The 24,855-nt window shown below is 39.2% G+C and overlaps 3 protein-coding genes across 4 annotated transcripts; 2 read left to right on the top strand and 1 right to left on the bottom strand.

Moving 5' to 3' along the window:
- Positions 8,935-14,440, top strand: LOC109822330 (ent-kaurenoic acid oxidase-like). Of its 2 annotated transcripts, none has more exons than XM_020388513.1 (8): positions 8,935-9,367; positions 11,144-11,621; positions 12,932-13,192; positions 13,272-13,361; positions 13,460-13,538; positions 13,631-13,737; positions 13,838-13,959; positions 14,260-14,440. In XM_020388513.1, the coding sequence occupies exons 1-8, from the start codon at positions 9,012-9,014 to the stop codon at positions 14,363-14,365; spliced, it is 1,599 nt and encodes a 532-aa protein (XP_020244102.1). In that variant the 5' UTR covers positions 8,935-9,011; the 3' UTR covers positions 14,366-14,440. The 2 variants fall into 2 exon arrangements, with proteins under 2 accessions (XP_020244102.1, XP_020244103.1); XM_020388514.1 differs by lacking the exon at positions 14,260-14,440 and adding an exon at positions 14,049-14,212.
- Positions 14,843-16,295, bottom strand: LOC109822323 (glycine cleavage system H protein 3, mitochondrial-like). Its single transcript, XM_020388506.1, has 4 exons — positions 16,045-16,295; positions 15,819-15,907; positions 15,315-15,485; positions 14,843-15,232 (listed from the first exon to the last, which is right to left on the bottom strand). Exons 1-4 carry the CDS (start codon positions 16,154-16,156, stop codon positions 15,107-15,109), a joined length of 498 nt encoding a protein of 165 aa, XP_020244095.1. The 5' UTR covers positions 16,157-16,295; the 3' UTR covers positions 14,843-15,106.
- On the top strand, positions 20,091-23,887 carry LOC109819539. Its single transcript, XM_020385294.1, has 7 exons — positions 20,091-20,223; positions 20,355-20,490; positions 22,296-22,372; positions 22,477-22,555; positions 22,644-22,753; positions 22,937-23,001; positions 23,150-23,887. Exons 1-7 carry the CDS (start codon positions 20,137-20,139, stop codon positions 23,241-23,243), a joined length of 648 nt encoding a protein of 215 aa, XP_020240883.1. The 5' UTR covers positions 20,091-20,136; the 3' UTR covers positions 23,244-23,887.

Here is a 24,855-nt window from a genome sequence, read left to right as displayed (position 1 = left end):
ATAATTTCTTTATCTTAACAAACTAATACCATAAAGATGTTTTATATATTTTATTAATATTATTTTTTAAATTGTTAAGCTATAGAAATCGTACACGTGTCTCCTACCCATCCCGTTGCGTAGCAAAGGTGATGCGAACCATGCGATGCTGTGTGTTGATTGAATGGTACATCACAAGTATTAGAAGTTACGAGTAAAAGATAAAGCTACGGGGCTGTTTAGTTGTATGTTTTTACCACGTAAAAGGATGGAAAGTGTAAAAAAGTGGGTCTCAATATCAGTTTTCATCACTTTACATTGTTTGTTTAAATTCTCTTTTACATAAAAAGCTTACCCCTTTTGATGAGGTGTCACCGAAAGCAAAATCACCAAAATTAGGAGTGATTTTGTTGGAAAGCTGACACAATGTCATCAATGTGTCCAAAATAATAATAAAAAAGTCAAAACCTTGTAGAAAGTTGTGAGGTGGATAACCACTTTTCATTTTGTGTCATAAATACTCTAGTTTACATTATACTATCCAAACAATGTAATACTATTATTTTAGGATTCACAAAGATTCATAACCAAACAATGTAATCCAAACAATGTAATACTATTATTTTAGGATTCACAAAGATTCATAACCAAACAATGTAAACACTCGAATAGAAAGTGATGAGATGAATAACCACTTTCTATTTCGTGTCATAAATACTCTAGTTTCCTAAAGGCATCCAAACAACCCCTAAAAACATTTTCTGGTAAAAAGCTTGAAAGTTAATCATTACCTTAAAAATATGTGTTGGAAACACATGTGGTCGAGTGCTGCCTTCCATATATGGAGATATTTCAAAGATTTCCTCCATCTCCTTTGTGGTTTAATTAATTAAAAACACCGCATTTACATACAAGATATTTTGATAAGATTTTTATTATTTTATGATGCAGGACACTTAACAAACAATTTCATGGATGATTTGGACAATCACGAGCTAAATACAAATGATCATATCTTCCAACCCAGAAGGAAGATTCTGACATATTATATATGTAAATCGTCTATCTCGACGAGACGGAGCCAACTAGATTGTCAGATTTATATATGTAAATCGTCTATCTCGACGAGACGGAGCCAACTAGATTGTCAGATTTTTAAAATCTCATCAGTAATACCCAGTTTTGTCTATCTCGACGAGACGGAGCCAACTAGATTGTCAGATTTTTAAAATCTCATCAGTAATACCCAGTTTTGACTGAAATCCAAAAATAATTAGCTTTTAGTTTTTTTAGTAATAAAGTTGGAGTCTATTTAGATTAGGAAATAAATTCAAAGAGTCAAATTAGATTAGGAAACAAATTCAATTTTGATTCATGATTTGTTTCATCTATTATAGGGAGTCTTTTTAGGATAGAATTTAATACTTTCTATTTCTTTGTAATTCTAGTCTTACTAGGAGTCTTATTCGTTTTTCTATTTAAGAAGAGTCATGTAACCCCAAAGAAAAATAATAATTTTTCATCAATAAAATTTTTCTTTTCAATATTTTCTTTATGGATTCGAAGTTCTTCGTGGATTCGAAGATCGTTCTTTGTAGATTCGGAGAACACCATTGGTGGATTCCGAGGCTACAACTTCCGCGCTGCATCAATTGGTATCAGAGCCTTGTTCCTCCGATCCGATGGCAGGTGATGAAGACCCTATTTCTCGAACTGAGTTCGACGTGCTGAAGATCAGTGTTAATCAGATGAAGACTATCATAGAGAGACTTGCGTCGGCAGTGCAGCGTCTGAACACGAGAGGAGTTCGAAATCGCGTTGATGGTCGCCAGTGACATGATTCGACTCCACATGATGAATTCAACAGCGACAATGATCCTAAGCAAGACCTTAGAGTTGGGAAGAGCACTAAAGAAGCAATAAAGAAAGAAGAATCACCTCCAGAGCATAATATCTTCCGCACGAGGTGCACTATGATGCAGAAGATTTGGGATGTTATTATTGACAATCACAGTAGAAAGAATCTTGTCTCTCGGTGTATGGTGAATAAGTTAGGTTTGAAGATAGAGAAACACCCATCTCTCTACAAGATCGACTGGATTCACAAGGGCAATAATGTGCAGAACGATGAGATGTGTCGTGTACCTTTTTCTATCGGTCACAGGTATTTTGATGATGTGTTGTGTGATGTAGTCGAGATGGATACTTGTCATATGCTTTTAGGTAGGCCATGGCAATTCGATATTAGAGCTACCCACAGAAGTAGAGACAATGTTTATATCTTTAAGAAAGATGGACGTCGAGTTGTACTTCTGTCTCTTACGGAAAAGGAGCCATCTAAGATAAAAGCTACTAAGGAGAAGAAATCTTTGGTGGCAAACAAAGAGGCTTTAGCAGAAAACTTGAATCAATCTGAAGAGGTCTATGACTTGGTTGTAACTAAAAAAGAAGAACCTGCCCCTACCGAAATTCCTTCTAAGGTGCAAACAATCGTTATGCATGAGATTCATTATGGTGATATGATAGTGAAGATGGATGATATGCATGATATTCTCAAAGGGGTTGAGAGTGATATTACACATATTGATGTTGTCCCGTTGGAGGAGAAAGATAAATTAGAGAGTGAGACAATTGATGAAATGTGTGAATTGCTTGGTGGAGGGCTAGAGACAAAGGAGATGAAAGAATTGTGTATGGAGTATGACGCAGGATTTTCTTCCCTAGAAGCAAAGTTGGTGAATAATTTTAAAAAGAATTTGATGATACTTCAAGCACTAGAATACGAGAAGCATCATGGAACATATATTGTGGAGTTTTTGAAGTTAACTGCACATCCACATGCCGCTAATAAAATAAACATGATGTCGGAAAGAATAATATATGAATTTGATTCAGAAGAAGTCCTAGCCGAGAACGTTAAAGAACAAATGGAGAAAATCAATGCTAAGTATAAGGCGGATGTTGATCGATGCAGGTTAATAAAGATATTTATCGATGAAGTTACTATTCAAGCAAATATAAGCTCGAGGTCGAGCTTCTTTCAACAAGGGGACACTGATGCAGGACACTTAACAGACAATTTTATGGATGATTTGGACAATCACGAGCTAAATACAGATCGGAGGCATGACGATGCCTATGTGGTCCGATGAGTCATGAATACTATCGGAGCTAGAGGCATGATGGCACCTTCTAGGCATTAACTGCGACGTCGACATTGTCAGTGGGGGGTCTTGAGGCCGAAGTCCTTTAGCTTGGCTGAGAAGTAACGACTTTCGAGTCGTCATCAAGAGGCGTTGAATAGCTGGTCGACTAGACTCGCTGTAAGTCGTCTTCGACAAGCGGGTCAACTAGTAGTGCCTTTCAAGTCGACATAAAGGAATGTTGACTCAGCGAGTTGGCTGAGATGTAACCATTATTGGTCTCGGACGCCAATTTGATTGGGGTATTGTATGCAGAAATACACACGTCTGTCGTTGGCAAATAGTTACACTTAGGTGATTGAAAACATCATAACAGTTGGCCCCTTTTGCTTGGAGTCGGTTTTAACCAGGTTCTAGTGAAGTGAAAGTTGTTTTGGATGGACGTGGGTGCATTAAATGTAAGAACTGAAAAGTCCCTTCAGAATGACATGTCTGACATCACTGCACATTCTTTTTTACTGCCAAAACTACGCTTTTATTGGCAGATTGTGGGCTATTCGAGGCAAGTAGGATGCGTCTCGATCTATGAGATGGCGCTTCGGATTCTGAGAATCGATCTTGGTCGTTGGCCAGAATTCAACCCGACGGTCTAGATTTTGGCAGTTGTAAAGTCAACTACCTATATATAGGACCAGGGCCCTGAGGGTGGCGATTATTGCCTATTGAAATTTCCTCTAGAGAACTCGGAACTTTTCTGCTCATCTCTTCCGGCAATCATCTCTGCAATCTTTGATGGCATTTGAGCATGTGGATCGTCGAGCTCTCCTGGTGGGGATCCATTCCAAAGTGACACAATCCCAAGTGAGGACGCTCTCTGGGAGGTTTGACATCCCCAAGGGGTATGATCTGATGGCTCCGACAAGGTCAGAGGCCATTTTCGATCATGGGCCTGTAGGCTGTCTAAAAATCACAACAGATAGCTTATCCCCATCAAACAGCAATAATAGAGGTTATAATTCAACGACTTCCAGAAGGCTACAATTTGAAGACTTTTATATAGATCGATGAAGGTTACAATATGACGATCTTCACAACAACTGATGAAAGCTCTAATCAACAGCCTTCACAATCAACATCGGGAGTTACAATCTGACGGCTCTCACATATCAAAGAGCTAAAGCAAAGATTACAAAATAACGATCTTTGCAACGCTCTGATAGAAAGAGACTACAAATCGACGGTCTCTTCAAACCAAGACGTGGAAGTCCTCCCTGTGTACCGGCATCAAGACGCAGGGTTTTTAGCCGTTGACACAGGTCAAACCTGGCTGCAAACGCAGCTGACATTCAGCTCCAAATGTTACAAACGCAGCTCAAATCCAGCTGCTAACGCTGCCAACGCAGCTTCCAACACTGCCAACACAGCTTCCAAATCGCTGCAAACGCAGCTCAGATCCAGCTGCTAACGCTGCCAACGCAGCTTCCAATTGGTACGTCCGAGCTTCTAGACGCGGTGTTCGAGCTTCCAGACACTACGTTTGAACGCAGAATCCATGTCAAAACGCGGATTTTATGTTTGACTTGTTCAAACACAGTTGAACAGTTTTAAAACTGTTTCCCACGATCTGAGAGGATCACAACTCCATTCAGGAATGATTTAAGGGGCAGTTACATCCCATTAGCCCCACTTAGGAGCGAATTAAGGGGGCAGTTATACCCCTTAATCCCATAGAAATAACTAAAAAATCAGCTTAGTTCGGGGCTAGATCTTTCATCCTTCTTGTTGGCAGCAAAGAAAAGATCTTAGGGGGGGATGCTGGAGCTTTGAAGATCAGTAACAGGAGCTTTCTTCATCCTTGGCTTATAGACCGATTTCGGTTAAATCGACTCTTTCATAGAGTTTCATCTTCATCCTTGGCTTATAGACCGATTTCGGTTAAATCGACTCTTTCATAGAGTTTCAAACTCGTTCAGAGTTCTAAAACTTGCCACGCAAGTTCTCCACAACGTCAAATCGTGAGGAGAATATCACGTTCCAGTGAAACAAGACGTCGAATCATCAACGAGAAGCAAACTCGACGCGAGCATTCAAGGGAGGCATCTCATTGCTACCGTGAAGAACCCAGAATTAAACAAAGGAGAGAATCCAGATCATTCTCCTTTCTTTTGTAATCAGAAAATCCAATTGTAAATGAGATTAAAGGAATACATATCAAATTTCCTTCATTTCTTTTTACTATAAATTTTCCACCAAACAGGGCCAGAGCGAGGTCCTCTGTACTTGAGGCATTTAGAGTTTGGTCTGCGGCTACCCCTACATCCCTTCCTCCAACAAGTGTTCACAGTGCTAGGGTTTCACCGGCACAGATGAAGCCGAACACCATCGCTATCTTGGTGGGGTTCATGGTGATCTGCCACTGGTTGGTGGTCAAGCCATGCATCTTTGCGGGACGTGGGCCGGCTAGTGGCTGTGAAGGTGAACCAGACTGAGTCCCACTATCATTTCCAAATGGTGAGGAAGTTTAAGCTCGTTACTGGCCTTCTTGACTCCTACAAGGACTGGAAAAAAATTGTCTGGATCGTGGGGGACGACCTGGAGTTGGACTGCTCCAACTGGCCCGAAATAAAGAAGGAGGCGCTCATGGAGGGTGAGTTGACCATCACCGAGAGAGACGCGCTTTACTTGATCAATGTGTACGTTGGCTCTCGTCGAGTCGACCATCTGCTCGACAACTAGGTCATGCGGTTTGTCCATGTTTCGAATGTGCCTCTTCTGCCAAGGATCATGAGAAAGCTTTCGCCTTGGTCATAGGGACAACAAAAGCGGCAACACACCTACTATTTCTTTGGTTGCTCACCTGGACGGGTCATCTGCTAGGCTCATGAAGCACCTTCGTCAGGACATTCCTCCAACAGAGGCCGAGACGGCCGAGGAGGAGCTTGCTCCCACCCTCGTCCATAGACGGAGGAGGCCGAGAGATGTGGAACAGGTACCTCAAGTAGCGGCAAGGATGATCGAGACCGACATCATTCTTTTGGATGAGTCGGCCTCGGGAGAACTACCCGAGGCTCCTCAAGAAGAGGGAGTCGAGGCCAGAGCTTTGGCTGGGCAGGGAGAGTCATTCGGTCGCCACAGCGAGTCAACTCGTCGGGGGAAGGAGATGGTCAAGGAGGAGATAGTACCTCCCGTGGGGCTAGAATATCACTTTCCTCACTCTGTTGCCAAAATCAAAGAGGAAGAATAGGAGAAGATGAGGAAGTACCTCATCGGGCTTATAGGGGTTGGCTCTCGATATGGACAGGAGCCTGACCTGAAGCATCGCTACGAGCCTAATCAGCACCTCGACGTCAGGGGGGCTGTCCTGGGCTCTTGCTGGACTTAGCAGAGGGCGGTCAAGTAGTTCTAGCTTCCTCGGGATGAGGAGTATTTGCAAGGGGTCCCGGATGTCGGCCTCCACCATAGCCTTCGCAGCTACTTTGTTAGAGGCGCTTTGGTGGAGGCGGAGTTATACCGCCAGATGGATCTAGTCTTGACCGTTTATCTCAAGCTCCTAGGGGAGGTTACTTCCCTAAGGGCTGACAGAAAGGCCGACTTAGAGCGAGTCACGGAGACACCGGTCCCGAGTGCTTCCGAGGTCGATGGGCTCAGGTGGGAGCTGGAGGAGAGCTAGAGGAAGGCCAGAAGGATGGAGGAGGCTCTTCGGGAGAGGGACCGCGCTGAGGCATTGGCCGAAATAGAGAAGGAGGCGGCGGTGCATGCGAGGCGTCGACTGGGTGAGGAGCATGCAACGATGGTCAAGCTTCAAGAGGAGGTCGCCCACTTGTAGGAGTCGCTTTCGGCGGTTCAAAGCCAAAAGGCTCAACTTGAGTCCGAGGCTCACCATCGGGAGATCATCGAGGAGTATTGCCAAAGTTTAACTGAAAAAACTAAAGTGGCGATCGTCTACAAGGCAGAGTATGACTATCCGTCGGCGCAGCTTCCAGCCGAGATGAGGAACCTACCCGGTCGCTTTCGCTACCCTTCTATCGTGGCCAATTGTTTGGACGACTTGGTGGAGGTGCAAGAACTTGGAGGGGGACTCGATCTTGGTGAGGAAGAGGGAGAATTGGACGAAGGAGGAGACTGCTCGACTCCTCCGTCGGCTACGCCGAGGGGTTCCCCGCCCACGACTCCAGGAGCGGGGATGGACTTCTCTTAGTCTCATATGACTTTCTTGCCTCTTGCCTTTGTGTTGTATAGATGTATACATTGTATATTATAAATATTCCTTATAAATGAATAAAGAAATATTTTTGGATCCGAAATTGCTTTCTCCATGTTGTGCAATCTCAATTTGTGCAATCTTAATGTGTCTTCTGAATGACTTAGCTCCAATATATACTTGTAAACTTTAAGTGCTCACTCAAGGGGACTCATCCTTCGTTGAGAAGAGACGTTTTGAACTCGAGTAGTCACTTCTGATATGTTAGTTTTTATCTAAGTATAGAACCATTTTGGTCGACTACTTTTGTAAGTAGGTGTCTGAACTTCTTTGGTGAGTGCCTGAGATAATCTATAAAATATGGTGTCGACTGCCGAGGGTCGACTAGGGTCAGGTCGATTGATCGTCGAGTAGACGTCATTTAGTGAGTTTTCAGAAGCCTTTATTGAGCAGGTGAAACGTTACTGTTTAAAACGACATGATGACGCTGTCAGTTATCAGAGAGTTATGACGTCGCTTTGATTTTTGAGCGAAGAGGTGCAGAGTTAAAGGGGAGCGGCGCTTCGAGTTTCGTGTGAAACGTTTGAGATTTTAAAGCGAATCTCACCCATTCATTTTGAAACGAGGCGACCGTCCAGATTAATCAATGTGTTCCTCTTGAATGATATAAATAGCCCATTAAGGGTGAAGAAGAGCTTTCTTCACACATTCATGCCCTAAATCTTCAGCGCTTGTCTCTCTAAACTTTCTCAAATCCTTTGCGATCAAAAATTTTCCAATGGCTTCTCAGACTTCCACCCCGGCCGCAATGAGGAGAGAATTTCTCTTCTCCGGCCTATTCGCTCGAAGGTCGTCGTCTGAGAGTTCGAGGCGTACCATGATCTCTATGATATCCCTAGGGCCTTTACACTTGCAGCGCCAAGTGGTCGCCTGCCACTCCATCCCTTAATTAGGGATGTACACGTTGCTCTGGGGGTTTCCCCCTCTCAGTTCACCCTGAATGCAATTGGTGTCGTAATCTGCCACTGGATCGGCATCCTACAAAGCATGTGCCTCTTGGGCATCTGGTTGGGGTCAAGTCGACGAGTAGTAGTCCGCATTGAACCTTGGATACGAGGGTCAAATCTGTCTTCTTTCTCAGTGACGAGGATAACATATTGTGGGCGGTGTGCTCGTGGTGCCCATGGCTCACCTGATCCTTGTCGGCGACGCCCTTGGTCAGGCTCACGCTCACGCTGATGTTGTTTTTCCTTCCCTTTAGAATTGAAAATCGCCTCTCAGGGCTATGAAGATCAGCTTTATCTGGGAAAGTAAAATGAAGAAGGGAGAGGGGGGAAGAGAGGGAGGAGAAGAGAGAGAGCGAGCAGTTGTAGTTGGGGATGAAAGGTAGTATAGAAATTTTAAATTTATTAGAAAAATACAATATAAAAAATGAGTGTATTATACAAACTGGCTTTAAAAATAAATGTGATGAGATAATTTGGGTTATGAATGTATATAAGTGAATGGGTTTTTTAATAAGTGCGGGTAAAATTTTGGGTTAAAAGAGAAAAACCCTCAATAAATAACCAAATAATGACAAATTAGATTTGGCAACCCCTCAAAAGAAAAGACAACCCACACCCAAATATAATAGACACCCCCATCTCCCGTTCCTACCCCCTCTTCTTCTTCCCAAATTAAATAATATGGCAAATTCAAACTCCACTGCTTCCCCTGCTCTCTATAAATCTCCGCTGTTCACCCCTCAACTTTTCAACGCCCTTACAAACACGACCCCAGAAATGGCCGCAATGAAGGAGCGGGGAGATCAGCTGATGGTGGGCTTGTGGGCTTTGGTGGCTGGAGGAATAATGGTGATGGTCGGTGGGGCCCTCTTGAAGTGGGTTCAGGAGTGGGTGTGCGAGAAGCGGGTTGATGTAGATAAGAGGAGGAGGCTGCCGCCGGGGGATTACGGGTGGCCGGTGATCGGAAACATGTTGGGTTTTTTTAGAGCGTTTAAGTCCAATGATCCTGACTCCTTCATTGCCTCCTTCATTAAGAGGTTGGTTGAGTTTTTTTTTTTTTTTTTTTTTGATTTTAGTTTTTTTTTTTTTTTTTTTTGTGATTCTAAACCCATTCTCTTACAGTGAATTGTTTTTGGGCCCATACGTACGTTTATTCTTAAGTCCATCTACTTTTATCTAGTTTGCCGGCGGATTAAAAGGAGGAGGGGAGGGGAGGGGGGGTCAGCGTGTTAGTTTGGATGCTTTGAATGTGTGGATGATTTTTTCAATGTGTAGTGGATTTAAAAAGTAAACTAGTATAGAGTACGGGTTGAGAATGAATTTTTTTATTTTTTTTGTTTGTTTGTCTTGGTTGTTCTTCGCTGGCGAGGGATGACGTGGCACCCATTGTACGAAGTTAAAACATACAAATGAAATAGTACCTTTTATTTGTGTGGTCTGAGAGAATATTGTGTTTAATTAGTTCCCTTTATGATTCTTCTTGTAAGTTAAGAAACTTTGTCATATATAGTTACATGCAACTCCTTCGAGTTTTGGTTTTTTGCCCCCATTTATTTGGGCAAAAACTGTTCATGCAAGGTTTTCAAAAATATAATGTTTTAAATCTATGTTATAGAAATTCATTTGTGGGAAAATGGAATATTTTTTTTTTTAATTTTCACTAATATGCAACTACTCAAGAGCGACAAGTGGCGTTATCTATGAGACTTTCATCTGTATCTACGTAGTATTTGACCTCACAAGAAATTCATAACAATATCAGTAGTTATTTCTTGCCATTGAATTTAATTATTATTAAGGTTGTATTTGTAAATACATAGAAGTTTTAACAAAAAAGATAAACCTAAGGGGGTTGCATGCAGAAATGGATACGGATGCTCATAGCAAATCTGGACCTTTAGTTTGTCCTATATACACGCACGCGTACACGTGGTTTCCAATGGCGTTGATAAATATACCCATCCTTTCCATGTATGCACTCTTCTTATCTAGAAAATAAAATGAATTATATGTATATGCCCTTTTCATGTATGCACTCTTCTTATTTTTTTTTTAAAATGAATTACGCCGGCCGCTTTGTTCATGCATGATCGTCTATTATTTAATTATTATTTAATGTACAGTCATAGTTCGTCTTAAATAAAATTTTGGATCAATAAGAATATATATGGCCCTAATTATGTTAAAAATTTTGGATGATAAAGGGAATCCAGATACAATGTTTTATTACTCGAACATATTTTACTGCTCTTGATCAGGTTCAATTCATGCTAAGCCATCAACAGGAAGAAAAGGGTGTTTATTAAGAATCAATTGCATGAAAGTAATTACTATATCTTAACATTTTGTTAATTAGGGGGTTAATTTTAATGCAGTTTATAATTAGATACAAAACAGTGATGGCTTAAGCATAGAGCTAGCCTGACGAATTATGGGTCCTCTCTCTATTGTACTATTGTGCTTGGTTCTCTCACCTTTGAAATATTCTCTTTTCTACTTTGTTCTGTTTGATATTTTTCTTCTTTTAACTGTTAATGCATGGTGGTCCTCATAGCGTGCACGAGGCTTTTAGCTGGTGGATTTTGTAATGATGGGCCTGTCTTTTTTTTTTAATAATGTATAGAACACATACAGAGCATGACCACAAATTTCTATTTCATGGATCATGACACGCATATGAGGCCAAATTGTTCAAATCTTATCAATGGCTTCAGCTCAACTCTCAATTTCTTTCACTAGACTGTATGTAAATGCCTTGACAAAAAAAAAATTACAAATTTCACCTGCATTGATCATTTTTGCTCATGAATCAGATTTGGCCGTGGTGGAGTATACAAAGCCTTCATGTTTGGGAGCCCGACAATCATAGTCACAACTCCTGAAACCTGCAAGCAAGTTCTAATGGATGACGAACATTTTGTGCCGGGTTGGCCAAAGGCAACTAATGATCTCATCGGAAAGAGATCTTTCCTCTTTATAGTTCGTGAAGAACATAAGAGACTGAGAAAGCTTACATCTGCTCCGATCAATGGCTATGATGCTCTCACCACTTATCTCGGATTCATCGAAGAAAGTGTTGTGAGTACTCTAGATAAGTGGTCGAAGATGGGTGAGATTGAGTTTCTTACTGAGATGAGAAGGTTAACTTTTAGGATTATTATGCATATATTTCTAAGCTCGGAGAGTGACACTATAATGGTGTCGTTGGAGAGGGTGTATACCGATTTGAATTATGGAATGAGAGCCTTGGCTATTAATCTCCCTGGTTTTGCTTATCACAGAGCATTGAAGGTAAGAATTTCGTCAATATTTTTTTTGGCTAATTAGCACTTAAATTCCTTATGGTTTCTCCTACTTTGCATTTTATATACCCTCTTGTTTCTGGCACCACTGATATATCTTGGAAGTTTTTGAAATTGGCACATCAGTATCTTCTGTTAGGCAAACACGCGAAATTTCATCCCCAATATTTCCATATGGCTTTTGTTGATGGTTTAAATCACACAGTTAAAAGAGGAGGAGGATAAGAATTGGGTTGATATGGGGGCCGTTCGCTTTTCTGAATATCTGATTTGGAGTTGGGTTGTTCATCCACATCAGTATCTTCTGTTAGGCAAACACGCGAAATTTCATCCCCAATATTTCCATATGGCTTTTGTTGATGGTTTAAATCACACAGTTAAAAGAGGAGGAGGATAAGAATTGGGTTGATATGGGGGCCGTTCGCTTTTCTGAATATCTGATTTGGAGTTAGGTTGTTCATCCCTGCACGCGTAACAACTCGTAAGAGGACGGGGACTGGTTCCCCTGTTGTTCCTCCGAGGAATAAGTCAGTCAGGGGCTTGAGTGAGAATATGAGAAAAATACAGTGGAATGGAGAAAGATGCTGAGAAATTGCTTACCCTTATATTTGGAATAGTTTTCTTTTTTATAGCCAAGCAAGTGGGGTAGTCTTGTCTTTTTAGCTGAGCCTGAGCTGGAGGCTGAGTCAGCATCTACTTTACATGTATCGGTCGTGGATTGGCTGCATGATGGGTGCTATTATTTCGCCATTAATGAGATACGATGGGCGACGCACGAAACCGGTGTGGTCCGATGTGTCATAAATAGTATAGAGAATGGAGAAATGATGGCGCTTGCCAAGCATTTAATGTGACGCCGACGCACTGTCAACAGGGGAGGTTCAAGGTTGAAGTCGTTCTTTGGCTTGTAGCGATGGGTGTCGAGAAGTAACACCTTTCGAGTCGACCCTGCGATGTGTGGAATAACTGGTCGAGTGGGCTCGTAGCGAGTCGTCTTCGACAAGAGGACCGACAAGTACCGCCCTTCGAGTCGACCTAAGAAGATGCCGACTCGGCGAGTCGGCTATGTCGGGATTCTTGGTGGTCCTGACCGTCAATTTGATTTGAGCAGTGCATGTAGGGGGATACCTGTCCGTTGCTGACAAAGGATCATACTTTGACGACTGAAAACACCACAACAACTTTCAAATACTAATTCTAGAAAATCGTAGCATTCATCAAATATTCTACTAGAATATACAAAAATAAGAACTGATGTACTTTTTTCTCGTTATATCATGATATCCTTCTTGTATATAGGCCCGAAAGAAGTTAGTTGAAGTTCTCCAGACGGTTCTAAATGAAAGAAGAATGACAAAGTCAAAAGTTTCCTCAAAAGAAAAAGACATGATGGATAATCTCATTGATGTTGAAGATGAAAATGGTGCAAAGTTGACTGACGAAGAGATCATTGATATTTTGATTATGTACCTCAATGCTGGTCATGAATCTTCTGGTCATATCACTATGTGGGCTACTGTCTTTCTACAAAAATACCCAGAAATCTTTAAAAAAGCCAAGGTAGAAAAGGAAACAGTTAATATTCAAACTTGTAAAGGAGTTTCATGAGAACTAATTTTGGCATGTTAATGATTGTTAGGAGGAGCAAGAGGAGATCCGAAGGAATATTCCACCTACACAAAAGGGATTAACACTTAGAGATGTGAGAAAAATGGAGTACCTCTCTAAGGTTTGTCCAAATATGTGTCATGTAATGTAAATATTTTAACCCTGTTTTGTCATGAGATATTGGAGTGGTTGATCATATTTATTCTTGCTTTGGTGAAGGTCATCGATGAGACACTCCGCGTTGTTAACATTTCTTTTGTTGCTTTCCGAGAAGCAACTGGGGATGTTGATATCAATGGTTAGTTCATTTAATTTGTTTTTCTCCTCATTTTTTTAATCAAATATTATTATTGTTGTTATTATTATTAATGGTGATGATGATGATTGCAGGGTATATTGTACCTAAGGGATGGAAGGTGCAAACTTGGTACAGGACTGTTCACATGGACCCAGAAGTCTATCCGAACCCGAAAGAGTTTAACCCATCAAGATGGGATGTAAGTATGAATATGAATTTTAAATATTTATGTAAACGTTATAAGTGTATTCTGTATATGTGTCAATATTTATGAAACACGTATGCTTTAATGGTCACAGGGACTCACACCAAAAGCAGGAACTTTCCTTCCCTTTGGAGGAGGAAGTAGGCTGTGCCCTGGAAATGATTTAGCTAAACTGGAGATCTCCGTTTTCCTACATCATTTCCTCCTTGATTACCAGTAAGTTAACTTTAACTATACCATTTCCTTGTTGGATGTTTATTTGTAAAAATACGATGCAGTTGTTAAATCTTATTTGTATGTCACAGCATCATTTTAGTTGACCAGTGCGAGAGATGCTAAAATGGAAGTAACTGGCTTATGTCACGTATATGTATATATCATGCTTAATTAGTTGTTGTAAATCAAATGTTGTTCAGATTACAACTGAAATGTGGACTTAATTCTTGGAAGATTTTAACCTTGATGACTTATTAATATTGATATAAAGTGCTAAATCTCTTAGTTATACTTACGCAGGCTAGTGAGACGCGACCCACAGTGTCCGGTGAGATACCTACCTCATCCGCGGCCTAAAGACAATTGCATGGCAAAAATAATAAAGGCGGCCAAAACATCCATGTAAACTTTGCAGAGAGTATACATGTCAACAACCTCAAACAATTTTCCCAATATAATGAATTTAGAGGCCTTGTTTATCTGAGTTATTTGGCTCTGATGTTTTATGCAATTTCAATAGTCTCTCTTCAATGATTGTGTGTTTGTGTGTGAGTACGAGAAAAGAGTTTTCCCTCAGTCTCAGAAACAATCAACAGATAAGTATAACCTGATGAAACTTGAAACTTGAAAACAAGAATGAAATGCTAACTACTGAAATTACAGTAAAAAGAACTTTGCTATATGGTTTGAGACATTGGATACGCTCTTCTTCTTGTAAAATATTGCGTATACTGAAAAGAGAGAGAGCAACCTGCCGATGTATCGAATGTAACTACGTGTTAAAAGTACAGATTAATAACCCGTCAACCATTTTCAAAGTGAGATTGTAAGAAGGTGGTGAAAATCTAATTCTAAACGCAAATCACCAAGATAATCAAGAACATAATTAAACACAGAGGACAACATGTGAGCTTAACTACATGAAGGTATACAGTACACTAACACGTGCATTACATACGGAGGTGGAGATAAGTAAACAACACAAGAAAGGGTAACAGTGAAAGAAACTAGAACAATGCCATACGATTCAACATCATTAATCTCCACAATCAATATGCATGATATCATCGTAATCACTAATCGCTCAGAAACTGAAACTGTATCTGGTAACTTCCCTCGGGATTAAATATGAAACTAAGAGGAACATCTAGTGAGCATCTTCTTCCTCACAAAACTTTGTGTATTCCTTCGGACCCATCAAGGATTCAATCTCTGATGGATTACTTGGCTTGATCTTGATCATCCATCCATCCTCATACGGACCAGAATTGATCTAAAAACAAGTTATAGTTATTAACTACATCAAAAATATTTCTTGTAAGTGGAATGTGAATAGTCTTATTTATGTACATTACCAGTCCAGGGGCTTCAGTGAGCTTACTGTTGACCTCAACAACTTCACCAGAGATTGGGGAGTTTACATCACTTGTTGCCTTCACACTCTCCACTGCTCCAAAGCTGCCTCCTTTTGAAACTGCGGCACCAGATTCTGGAAGCTCGACGAAAACAACTTCTCCTAGATGGCCCTATTTATAGTATGTCAAAATATGTAATTAAGAAAAGTTCATGATTCTAATAGTTTGATCTGATAAATTGAACAGAGAACAGATGTATTAGCGCTTAATCAACAAGTAATTAAACTAGCATCTGTCATATGTTCATTGATAATTTGGTGTGTCAAAAAAGAAATTGTTCAGAGAAAAGAGTAGTTGTTTTTTGACAAATAGACTCCTGACAGTAAAAGAGTAAAGATTTCACCCCAGTGGTCTATCCGCAACAATAAAACTAAAAGGGTAGTAAATTCAAAACAAGGATACTACAAGGGGTCTATCCGTTATTAACCATATTAAGATAATTACCTGAGCGTGGTCAGTGATGCCAATAGTAGCCACAGATCCCTCATGCTTCACCCATTCGTGAGAAGGACTATACTTCAACCCATCCAAAACTATCAAAAATATACGTCATAAGCGAAAAAGAAAAAAGAAAAGAAAAGTGCTCATATGATCGACACAACAAATTCTGCAAAAATGCACATAAAACAATATGATAGAGAAACTAAAGGGCATCGACAAAATGAAGTACCAGAGGAGAAGCATCTTGAAACGGAGAAGGCAGAGAGAGGAGAAGCTCTTGAGGCAGCGCAAGAGATCCTGAGTGCATTGGCAGTTGAAGAAGCCCACAGCTTGAGAGCCATAATATTATCTTCCCTCTCTCTAGCTCAACACTATTTTCTTATCTTTTGGATGAGGTTTTTTTTTCTAGAGCATAGAGAGGGAAGAGGAAGAGGATGGATTTGTTTAAATGTTTGTTGATTGAGTCTGTGGATGTATGAGACGGATTGGTTGGTGGATATTGATAGCCTCATCCTCAGAATATTAGCTCCCTCACATTCTCATTCTGTTATATTATTTACGGGTGAAAATTGTTCCCTGATAATGCAAAATGAGTACATTATTTGAGGAGTTAAATGTCTAGCAATAAAAAAGAAGGATCAACTAGTGAGTATGCATACAATTTGGAAGAGAAAATTGATCAACAGTAAGATTTAGGAGTAACTTTTGAAATATCAAATATGTGAGAGGTTGATAGATATCTGAGGGACACCTTTACAATAATAAAGGAGGTATTTAATTTAGTTGCGTAAATATAGGGGTGTCTAAATGGGGCTGAGGCCCGGACCCGGGCCGCCTCGTCTGGCGAACGTGGGCCCTGGCCACGGCAAACAATGGCCCGTTCCACCAAAAAACGGTCGAAGGCCAGGTGCCGGGCGCGCCCTGGTTGCCGGACTGATCGTAACAGCCATAAACGATCATTTTGGCATTTTGACCAAAATACCCCCAAAAACTATCAAAAAAGGGTCAAATTTTGAGGGTATTTAGGTCATTTGTCTAGGAGGTTGCCTATATAAATAGAGGAGGTTTTCATTTGTTTTTCTCATCTAAAACTCATCTACTTCTCTCTTATACTCTCTAATAATCGCTTTAGCTCTCTAATTCTTCAACCAAATGGCTTCCTTATCTAATTATAAAGGGCAAAACTTAACTACCGAAATGAGTCCTACTACAGAAGGTACACCTACTCCTCCTACTCCTACCGATGTTGATCTCAAATCCGGTGGCGACGATTCTACTACACCAAGAGCTCCTAAAATGCCAAGATTCGATGTGTGGAATTTTTTCGAGAAGATAGACATCACCAGGGATGAACACGGTAGGCTTCTCACCCAGAAGGCTAAGTGTGCATTGTGCGGTCATATTTTTCAAGTTCATCATAAGAGCGGCACTAACCACCTCAAACGCCATTTAGATAAACACAACAAAGTTCAGACGCCTCAAGGTGATATCCGATAATCTATGCTCTCATAATCCTCATCTTCTGGTAGTCTCGGTAGTTGGAATTATGACGCAGTTCGAGCTAGAAAATGCGTCATCGGGTTTATCATTCTTATAAATCTTCCTTTTAAATTAGTAGAAGATGATGAATTTGAAGATTTATTTACAGATGGTTTTTACCCCGCATTTAAAAAAATTCTAGTCAAACTTGTCAACGTGATATTTTAAAATATTATCAGGAGGAACAAGAAAAAATAATTTCTTATTTTTAAAATTTAAACTGTAAATTTTCTTTAACTTTTGATATTTGGACATTAAAAGCACAAACTGGTAATTTATGTATCACAACACACTGGATTGATGAAAATTGGCAAAAGTTTAAAAGAGTTATTTTTTTATTGTATTTGAAGAGTCACATATTAGTATTAATATTACAAATTTAATAATTGAAGAACTTACAAAATTAGAAATTTCAAAAAGAATATTTTTTCTTTCACTAGATAATACTAGTAATAATAATGTAGTTGTTGATTATATCAAAACATCTCTGCTATTGTTATGCCGTGGTAATCTTTTTCATATTAGGTGTGTCTGTCATATTTTAAATTTAATTGTTCAAAGTGCATTTGATGAAATTAAACCCATGATAGAAAATGTTAGGTCAGTAGCTTATGTTCATAATGCTTTTGAACAAAGCATTAAAAGATGAAAACAATTTTGTAAAAGAAAAAAATATAAAACCCAGACTAATTCTAAAAGATACTGACCATATGTGGAATTTTACTTATGCAATGTTAAGTGTAACAATAGAATATAAAAAAATTATAAATGATTTTATTGCTTTTTATACTTCTAGTTCTAGCTCTGGTAGCATGTATGGAATAACTGAAGATCAATGAACAGTTATAAGTAATCTAAAAGAGATGTTACAAGTTTCTTATGATGCTACAATGTTATTATCTAATTGTTATTATCAAACAATTACTTTAGCTGGTTTACAAGTTTTAAATATTCAAAAAATAATAATAAATATTGTATGGATAATTATTTTAGAAATATAATTTTTCAAATGGAAAGTAAATTTAATAAATATTTTATGTCTATTCCTATTATTTTTGGTTTGATGGTTCTTATTGATCCGTGTTTGAAGGATATTGTCCTTCGAAGTTTGTTAAATTTCTTGTATGGTAATATGATTATAGACACTGATGATGGTCAAACTATTACTTCTATTGCTTATCATAATACTATTAGAAATTATTTTCAAAGATTATATGATGAGTACGCAGCTAAATATGGTGTATCTACACATCAATCTACAGCTTCAGTTTCTACAAGCTCAAGTTGAGGCAAAAGTGAAAGTTTTGATATGTATGTAATAGTAGCTGAGCTAACTGGTAGATCTGGACTTGGATCATCAGCGGAGGTTTCTGAAATTGATCAATATTTAACTGTATTTTTAGTTAAATGTCAAAACAATAGTTTAGATATTTTATAATGGTGAAAAGTATAGAGAACAATTTCATATCATATATTTTCCATCATGACTCGTGAGTTACTGACAGTGCAAATTTCCACTGTAGCTTCGGAATCCGCCTTCAGCACAGCAAGACGTTTGATCGACAACCCCATGACATCGTTAGATCCGTATACTGTACAGTCGGTCACGTGCTTATAAGATTGGTGGAGGTACGAGAAGAAAACACAAGACATCGATCGAATGCCTGGTATTAAAGATAAATTTGAAGAGTTGGGACTAGCAGATAGATATAAAGAGTAAACAATATTCATCAAATTTTTATTTTTATTTCTTAGCTGGAAATTTGTAATAAACTATTTTAGAAACAGTTACAAATGATAGTGATATAGATGAGTAGGTGCCAACCTAATTGAGATGTACTCATCTATTGTGATGCAACGAATTCCAAAATAAATTTATAATTATAAACGATTTACGATTATTAATAAAGAAGTTATTTTTATCATTTTAATTTTTAAAATTTTTTGTATTTGTAATTTATGTAATTTCAAATGATTAATAAATAATAATATGATTTTTTATTAAAAATTTTTTTAGTTTTTTTGTTATGTATTATTAAATTTTTAAAGAAATAAAAAAAATAAAAAAGAACTTTTAAACCCCAAAAAATTGGGCCGGCACGGAGCTCGGCCTGGCCCAGACCCGGCCCGGGTCCGGGCCTCGGTTTTGCCTGGCCAGGACCCGGTTTTCTGAACCGAGTCGGGCCGACCCGTTTAGACACCCCTACGTAAATACACCTTGAAAATAAGAAAAATAACGTATTGATAAGTTTCTAATGGATCCCACATTTGTTTAAGGGTTAATTTCACAAACCCTCGTGAGCTTTGGTGGGTTTGACACATAAACCCCTACAAAACTTTTTATCTCACAAAAACCCCCGCACACTCTGGGTGTCTCAACAAACTCCCGAAGTTCAAACTTTTTCCAACGGACCCATGTAACGTGTAACTAATAAATAACTAAAATCTCTTTGAGAGAAAAAAAAACCCTCAACATGGGGTAGGAGTTACGTTACGACAAATTATTAAATCGAAGGTTGTTTTCTCTCTTAAGAACATTTTAGCTACTTGTCAATTACATCTAGTGCGGTCCGTTGAAAATTTTAGGCTTCATGAGGGTTTTCTGAGACTGCCCAAAACTCAGAGGGTTCGTAAGATTAATAAGTTGAGTGGGGTTGTGAGATTAAAAAGTTAAAGGGCTTATGTACAAACCCCCAAAAGTGTGAGGGGGTTAGTGAAATTAGCCCTTTTATCAAACAACTCCCTCATCGTAAGCCCGCAGAGCAAAGGGCGCGAACGATCGATGGCCGGCGACGAGCGAGTAGAGATTAGCATCAAGGCCATCGGCCCATCTCCTCCCTCCTCGATTCGAGTTCCCTCCCTCATCAAGGTAACCGATCAAAACCCTAACCCTAATTCAATTTCCCCAATTCCAAGTTTTACAAAATGTCCCTAACCCTAATTCAATTTCCCCAATTCCAAGTTTTACAAAATGTTACTTCAAAGCTACGAACTTTTTAGGTCTCCGATCTGAGATCTCTGGTCTCTTTAGATCGCCAGCTTCCCAAGGACCGATTGAAGCTCATCTTGAAAGGGAAAATTTTGAAGGACGAGAACGAGGATGGCGAGGATGTCAATGTCAGATTCAACAGTGGCGGTAATTTCTTCATTTTTCGTTTGATTTGCTCGTGGAAAATTTTAAATTTCATTTGATTAAAGCTTATTTTTTTAAAAGTGTAGATTTGACCATTGGATTGGAACTGGGTATATAATGATACACTTGCACATAAGGATGAGCTCTAGAAGAACACCATATGTCAAAAATTAGTAGAAAAAACCTGCATTAGAGGAAGAGGACGCATATTTGGTGCAGAATAACATGAATAGATTGAGATCAGAAAACCGAAGGACTTAACAGTTCATATATCCTTCAAGATCTGCATCTAGAGATCAAATCATTTTCTGTTGACTACCCCACCCTCCGGTGTGTGTCATTTGACATCGGGCATTGAAAGTTAGCTGAATGAGGGGTGTAAGAAAGAAAGGAGAGTAGGGTGACCACCATATATACCCTTACGTGGAGACATATTAGTGGCATTGTGCCATGGGATGTTGTGCGGCTGTGCCAATAGCCAATGGACCCATTCTCATGGTTTAGCGTTGCGTTTGTGATTGGTGTGGATATTGAAGACTTGGTCACGTAGGCGTTGTCATTTTTCAAGAGCAAGCAATATAGCGAGCATCTACCTGGCATATGCGGAGGCAAGCTTGTTCCTGTCTTGAGAGCTTGCCTGATATCAGAGAAATTGTAATTGTCTTAATGGGATTTGCGTATAAAATTGCAGAGGACGTGTTTAGGTTTATATGTTGAAGAAATTTTTGATTTAAACTCATTCCCACTTTTTATTTTAAAAACCGACCAACTCCCTTTTTATTTACAGGAATTGACCCACTTCTCGGCCACATCAGCATCGTGGCCGCAAAGTGGGGCGATTTTTTTTAATCTCGTTGCTAAATAGTGGCAACCCCGACTAATTTAGTTTGTGTATTAGCAAAATAGTCGGGGTTGGCAACCCCGACTATTTAGCAACGAGTTTAAAAAAATTGCGCCTCAATTCGTGGCCACGAAGTGGGGCGATTTTTTTTAACTCGTTGCTAAATAGTCGGGGGTGCCAACCCCGACTATTTTTCTAATTTACAAACTAAATTAGTCGGGGTTATTAGCAAAATAGTCGGGGTTGGCAACCCCGACTATTTAGCAACGAGATTAAAAAAAAACCACCCCACTTCGCGGCCACGATGCTGACGTGGCCGAGAAGTGGGTCGATCCCTGTAAATAAAAAGGGAGTCGGTCGGTTTTTAAAATAAAAAGTGGGAATGAGTTTAAATCAAAAATTTCTTCTTTATATGTTTGAAGGTTCTTGTACATTATGGTATGACTAAACTTCCTTCCTAAATATATTTGTAAATTGGGGTGTAAATGGATGCTTATCCATGTATATTCATGAAACACCACTTCCCTAGTTATATATATTGAACCAAGCTCCTGTAGTACTCCTAGGTATTGTGTCAAGAAAATAACAAGTGAATATTTCTTGTCTTATTTCGTCAAGGAAGTTGGGACCAAGAGCTGCTCTTTGCACATATTGAGAAAGGGATTCACATTATAACTGTAGAATATGTTGTAGTTATGCAATTGGTTTCGTGGCAACTTGTAATTTTATTTTCAGTTAGAAATTTTAGTTTCACCTTGGAAATTGCATTTGCGGTTTATTTCTGAACATCTGCTAGTTATAGTCTTTTGTCGATATATGATCTCCATATGTGACATGACATAGTTGTATCAAATGATGACATTGAAACTTGCATTGTTGTCCTCTTTCCATTTGCGTTAAAGCTTATCTGATTGCTGCTTCTTATACCTTCCTATTTAAATAAAATTTGATTCCATTGTTTCGATAGATTCTCTCGTGGTAGCAGTCGTGCCAAAACCTCCTGCTAAACATCTTCAAGAGGACGATGAGGAGGAGGAAGATCTGGTTAGATAAACTTTTCGCTCTGAATCATTAGTAAATCATTATTATTATTTTCAAAGTAAAATTAAGTTTTCCTTTAGATTAACTTTTTTATGTGTATGGAGCAGAGGTTTCAAATGCCACAGTCATCAAGCCGGTGGAAGAGGAGAATGGTGTCTTTTCTCCGTGACAAATTAAGATTTCCAGGTAGACTTTCATATGAAATTCAATTAACTTCTGGAAATGAATATTATATGCAGATGAGATTGCTTACCTATCATATCAATTTCGGCAGATTTCCTGTTGATAGCGATTTTCTCTATTAGTCTGAAGGCATGGGCTTGCATATTCCTATGGTTTTCATTGGCACCTGTAGCTCACAGATGGGATTTAGGTCCCTTGTATGTAAGTTCACTTTCGTTATTGACGGTATTGGGATAAACTTTTCATGTTAAACTTCCAGGGAACTATTCTGTTGCATGTCTTGGGGGGCTTTTAGCGAATAGTTTAAGTACTATTGGTGTTGGGAAATAACATAATACGCTGACTACTTTCACTTGTTGGTTTGTGCTCTTATACTGCATGCAGATACTGGGGACTGGCTTTTTGATCATACTTCTGAACCTTGGAAAGAGACAACAAGGAGATGTTAGGTGCTAGAGTTATCCCTCCTTGATATATTCCTCTTGGAAAAGATTTCAACATGCTTTTCCTTCTAATTACTGGAGCAGTTAATGCTGTTTTCATTCCTTCCTTTATCTCTGATCAGAAGTAGCTCAAATTTCGTTTTTGATCTTGCAGTGCGTATTCAATATTCAATGAAGATTTCAGGGAACTTCCTGGCACATTGAATGCAGATCGTCTGGATAGAGACATCAGGGCTGGTCAATTTTAAGTCTCTTAGCATCTTAATGCTTTCAAAAATGTAACTTAATTGGAAAAAAGATGCACACAATATATTTCGGGGTATGGCTGTTTACTTAAGTTCCTCAAACAACGGAGTGGCAGAAGATTTTCGGCTTTTGGGTTTACAAGGAACAAATCTGACAATGAGAAAGTGTCATCCCCAGAGTCAACAAGTGTGCTGCAATTTTTTTCGGTCTTCCAGTGAAAAGACGGTGATGTGGTCCTTGTGCTTAGCTATCTGTATCTATAAAGTGAATGAACATAACGAAGATTGGAATTGCTAGTGTAAGCGAAAGCTTATGTGTGCATGTGGTCGCAGTTGTGCTGTGCGGTGAAAATACTTGCGGCGGGCTTATATGCGGAGTATGGATTTGCTTGTTGGTCCTTGAGCGAGTGTAGAGAAAACTAGCATCAAAAGAACAGTTATAAAATTTTTTATCTTCATAGCTCGTTCTAGTTCTATTGATTTCGCGTAGTTTTTGTATAAGCAGAAGTATCAATGTTGACGGAGAAAACAGAAGGGCTACGTTAGGCAGACTTCTGGTTGATTAACTCTTAAGCGGATTAAGTTGGGCAATTAGCTCACAAGTATTTGTATTTACTTCTGGAAAGAACAAGTATGTTCGTCGTATACGTCTTAACGTCTGTAATACAGTTTGATGGAAATAAAAACACAACTGGATGTCAATAGTGGATTGTTTAACCATTTCATATCCATCACTGTACCAATCTGACGAAATGAAAGGGTTAAAAAACCAAAAAAGGCAAAAAAAAAAAAAGCAAAAAACGATTGATATGAATAGTTGGTAGAATGAAAACTCAGTTTCCACTGAAGAGATCAATTTAAAACCCGCCCTAAAAACTATGTACTCCCTTACAAGACATTATTACCTCAAAACTATTTGGTTGCAATTTGTCAAGAGAAAAACTGCACCGAGTACAAGCTATACAACAGACGATTTTTTAACTAAAAAATGCCCAAAATAGAAACAAAACAGTCTTCTTAACATGTGAAAACATCCCTGAGATCTCCACATGAAATATCTTACAAACTATATAAAAAGAAAGAAGGAAGAGATGTAAAAAAACACCGTCCAAAATGAGGTGTCTGCCCAAATTATTTCCAAAAACCAGGGTTTTCTCACCGCTGTGCACATGTTGATTACCAAAGAGCAAGAACAATATATGTAAACTTATTCTCATTAATGAAAAATAAAAAGCGACTATATGAAATATCAACCCGATGCTATAAACTCTGAAAATCACCAGCTTGCACCAAAAACCCGGATTCTCTGTTCAATTTGGGTACCGCAACAAGGGCAGTTAGCTTTTGCCCTCCTCTCTTGATCCTCGCTGCAACTGACACAGAGAACCTGATGAGCACAAGGCAAAAGAACCACATGAACCTCATCCTTCATGCATATAACACATTCTCTATTGCGGTTCTGTTTTGATGAAATTTTTGGTTTAGTAGACCCTTGATTGATCTTAGCGTTGGTTTCTTTAGCTGGCTTTGGCAAGTCTAAATCAACTGAGGACAAAGCATTTGAGAATGATTTGGTTGGAAGGATCGAGACTGTGCTGGCTTTTAGACGGGAGAG

The sequence above is a fragment of the Asparagus officinalis genome, chromosome 8 (genome assembly GCF_001876935.1).
Source record: "Asparagus officinalis chromosome 8, Aspof.V1, whole genome shotgun sequence".
In the NCBI taxonomy this organism is placed as follows: Eukaryota; Viridiplantae; Streptophyta; class Magnoliopsida; order Asparagales; family Asparagaceae; genus Asparagus; species Asparagus officinalis.
This window is presented reverse-complemented; position numbering and strand designations above follow the sequence as displayed.

Excerpts from the sequence above, each read along its gene's own strand:
- LOC109819539 (XM_020385294.1), top strand. The coding sequence starts at position 20,137 with ATGGCCGGCGACGAGCGAGTAGAGATTAGCATCAAGGCCATCGGCCCA. Across the intron at positions 20,491-22,295 it reads TGTCAGATTCAACAGTGGCG|ATTCTCTCGTGGTAGCAGTC; the intron begins GTAATTTCTTCA and ends TTGTTTCGATAG. Across the intron at positions 22,754-22,936 it reads GGGATTTAGGTCCCTTGTAT|ATACTGGGGACTGGCTTTTT; the intron begins GTAAGTTCACTT and ends TACTGCATGCAG.
- LOC109822330 (XM_020388513.1), top strand. The coding sequence starts at position 9,012 with ATGGCAAATTCAAACTCCACTGCTTCCCCTGCTCTCTATAAATCTCCG. Across the intron at positions 13,193-13,271 it reads AAATCTTTAAAAAAGCCAAG|GAGGAGCAAGAGGAGATCCG; the intron begins GTAGAAAAGGAA and ends AATGATTGTTAG. Across the intron at positions 13,539-13,630 it reads TGGGGATGTTGATATCAATG|GGTATATTGTACCTAAGGGA; the intron begins GTTAGTTCATTT and ends TGATGATTGCAG.
- LOC109822323 (XM_020388506.1), bottom strand. The coding sequence starts at position 16,156 with ATGGCTCTCAAGCTGTGGGCTTCTTCAACTGCCAATGCACTCAGGATC. Across the intron at positions 15,486-15,818 it reads GCATCACTGACCACGCTCAG|GGCCATCTAGGAGAAGTTGT; the intron begins GTAATTATCTTA and ends TACTATAAATAG. Across the intron at positions 15,233-15,314 it reads TCACTGAAGCCCCTGGACTG|ATCAATTCTGGTCCGTATGA; the intron begins GTAATGTACATA and ends ACTTGTTTTTAG.